The 814-nt window shown below is 29.9% G+C and overlaps 1 protein-coding gene across 1 annotated transcript in view; it reads right to left on the reverse strand.

Moving 5' to 3' along the window:
* Positions 1–814, reverse strand: part of LOC106686965 (SAM_USH1G_HARP domain-containing protein Sans) — a gene marked incomplete at its 5' end in the record, with an annotated part of 15,924 nt that extends 15,110 nt beyond the window's left edge. Inside the window, 1 exon segment of the mRNA XM_067044763.1 lies at positions 712–814. Within this exon segment, the coding sequence (XP_066900864.1) occupies positions 712–814 (103 nt within the window).

Raw genomic sequence — 814 nt, forward strand, 5'->3', positions numbered from 1 at the left:
CAAAATTGGTCTTAGAGAAATTAAAATTTATGAAACAAAAATATAAAAATAATAATGTATTTATAATAATGGGAGCTGATAATCCAATTGTAAGGGACTGTGCTACTAGCTCCAAGGACTGAATTCGAATCCGGCTGTGAGTTCGGTAGCCCTTCAGGGTCCGGGTCCACCCAGCCTCATGAAGCAGGTACCCTTCATTGGGTAAAAATCTGGTAGTCGAGTAGATTCTGATCAAATCACCTTCTTGCACAACCTAGTGGTCTAGTAACAGTACTTCCTTACAAAGTACTGTACCTCTGACCCTTCAGGAGTACTAGTAGTACAAATTTAAATTAATATATGTGTATACCTACATTTGACTACATTGATTAATAATAAATGTTCAATAAATCATTTAAATATGTTCATTTAATTTATACATATGCTCAAATCTAGCAATAGTGAATCATTGCAGGGTCAGCTAGTATTATATAAAATTATTATTAGAAATTACCATTCAACTTTTTATAATAAACTATATCATAGAATCTATCAACATAATCTTATTTTTGCTTTGGAAAAGATTATCATTGGCAAAAAGACAGGGTTTTCCTATGCCAAAATGGAATATGAATTATATTAATAACAAAAACTAAAAAAGAATTAAAACGTTTATAAATTTCCATAGAAGATACCAATTAATTAAATAATATAATATTAGTTAATACTTACTTAAGGGGTAATGTTGGAATTGGCATATCTGTATCAATTTTGGTTCCGATTTCTTTCTCGACTTTTTTAATCCTTTTTTCTTCTTTGTCTCTTTCTTTTTTCA

Source organism: Halyomorpha halys, unplaced genomic scaffold (genome assembly GCF_000696795.3).
Source record: "Halyomorpha halys isolate HHAL.00 unplaced genomic scaffold, Hhal_1.1 Scaffold37.1, whole genome shotgun sequence".
NCBI classification, from domain to species: domain Eukaryota; kingdom Metazoa; phylum Arthropoda; class Insecta; order Hemiptera; family Pentatomidae; genus Halyomorpha; species Halyomorpha halys.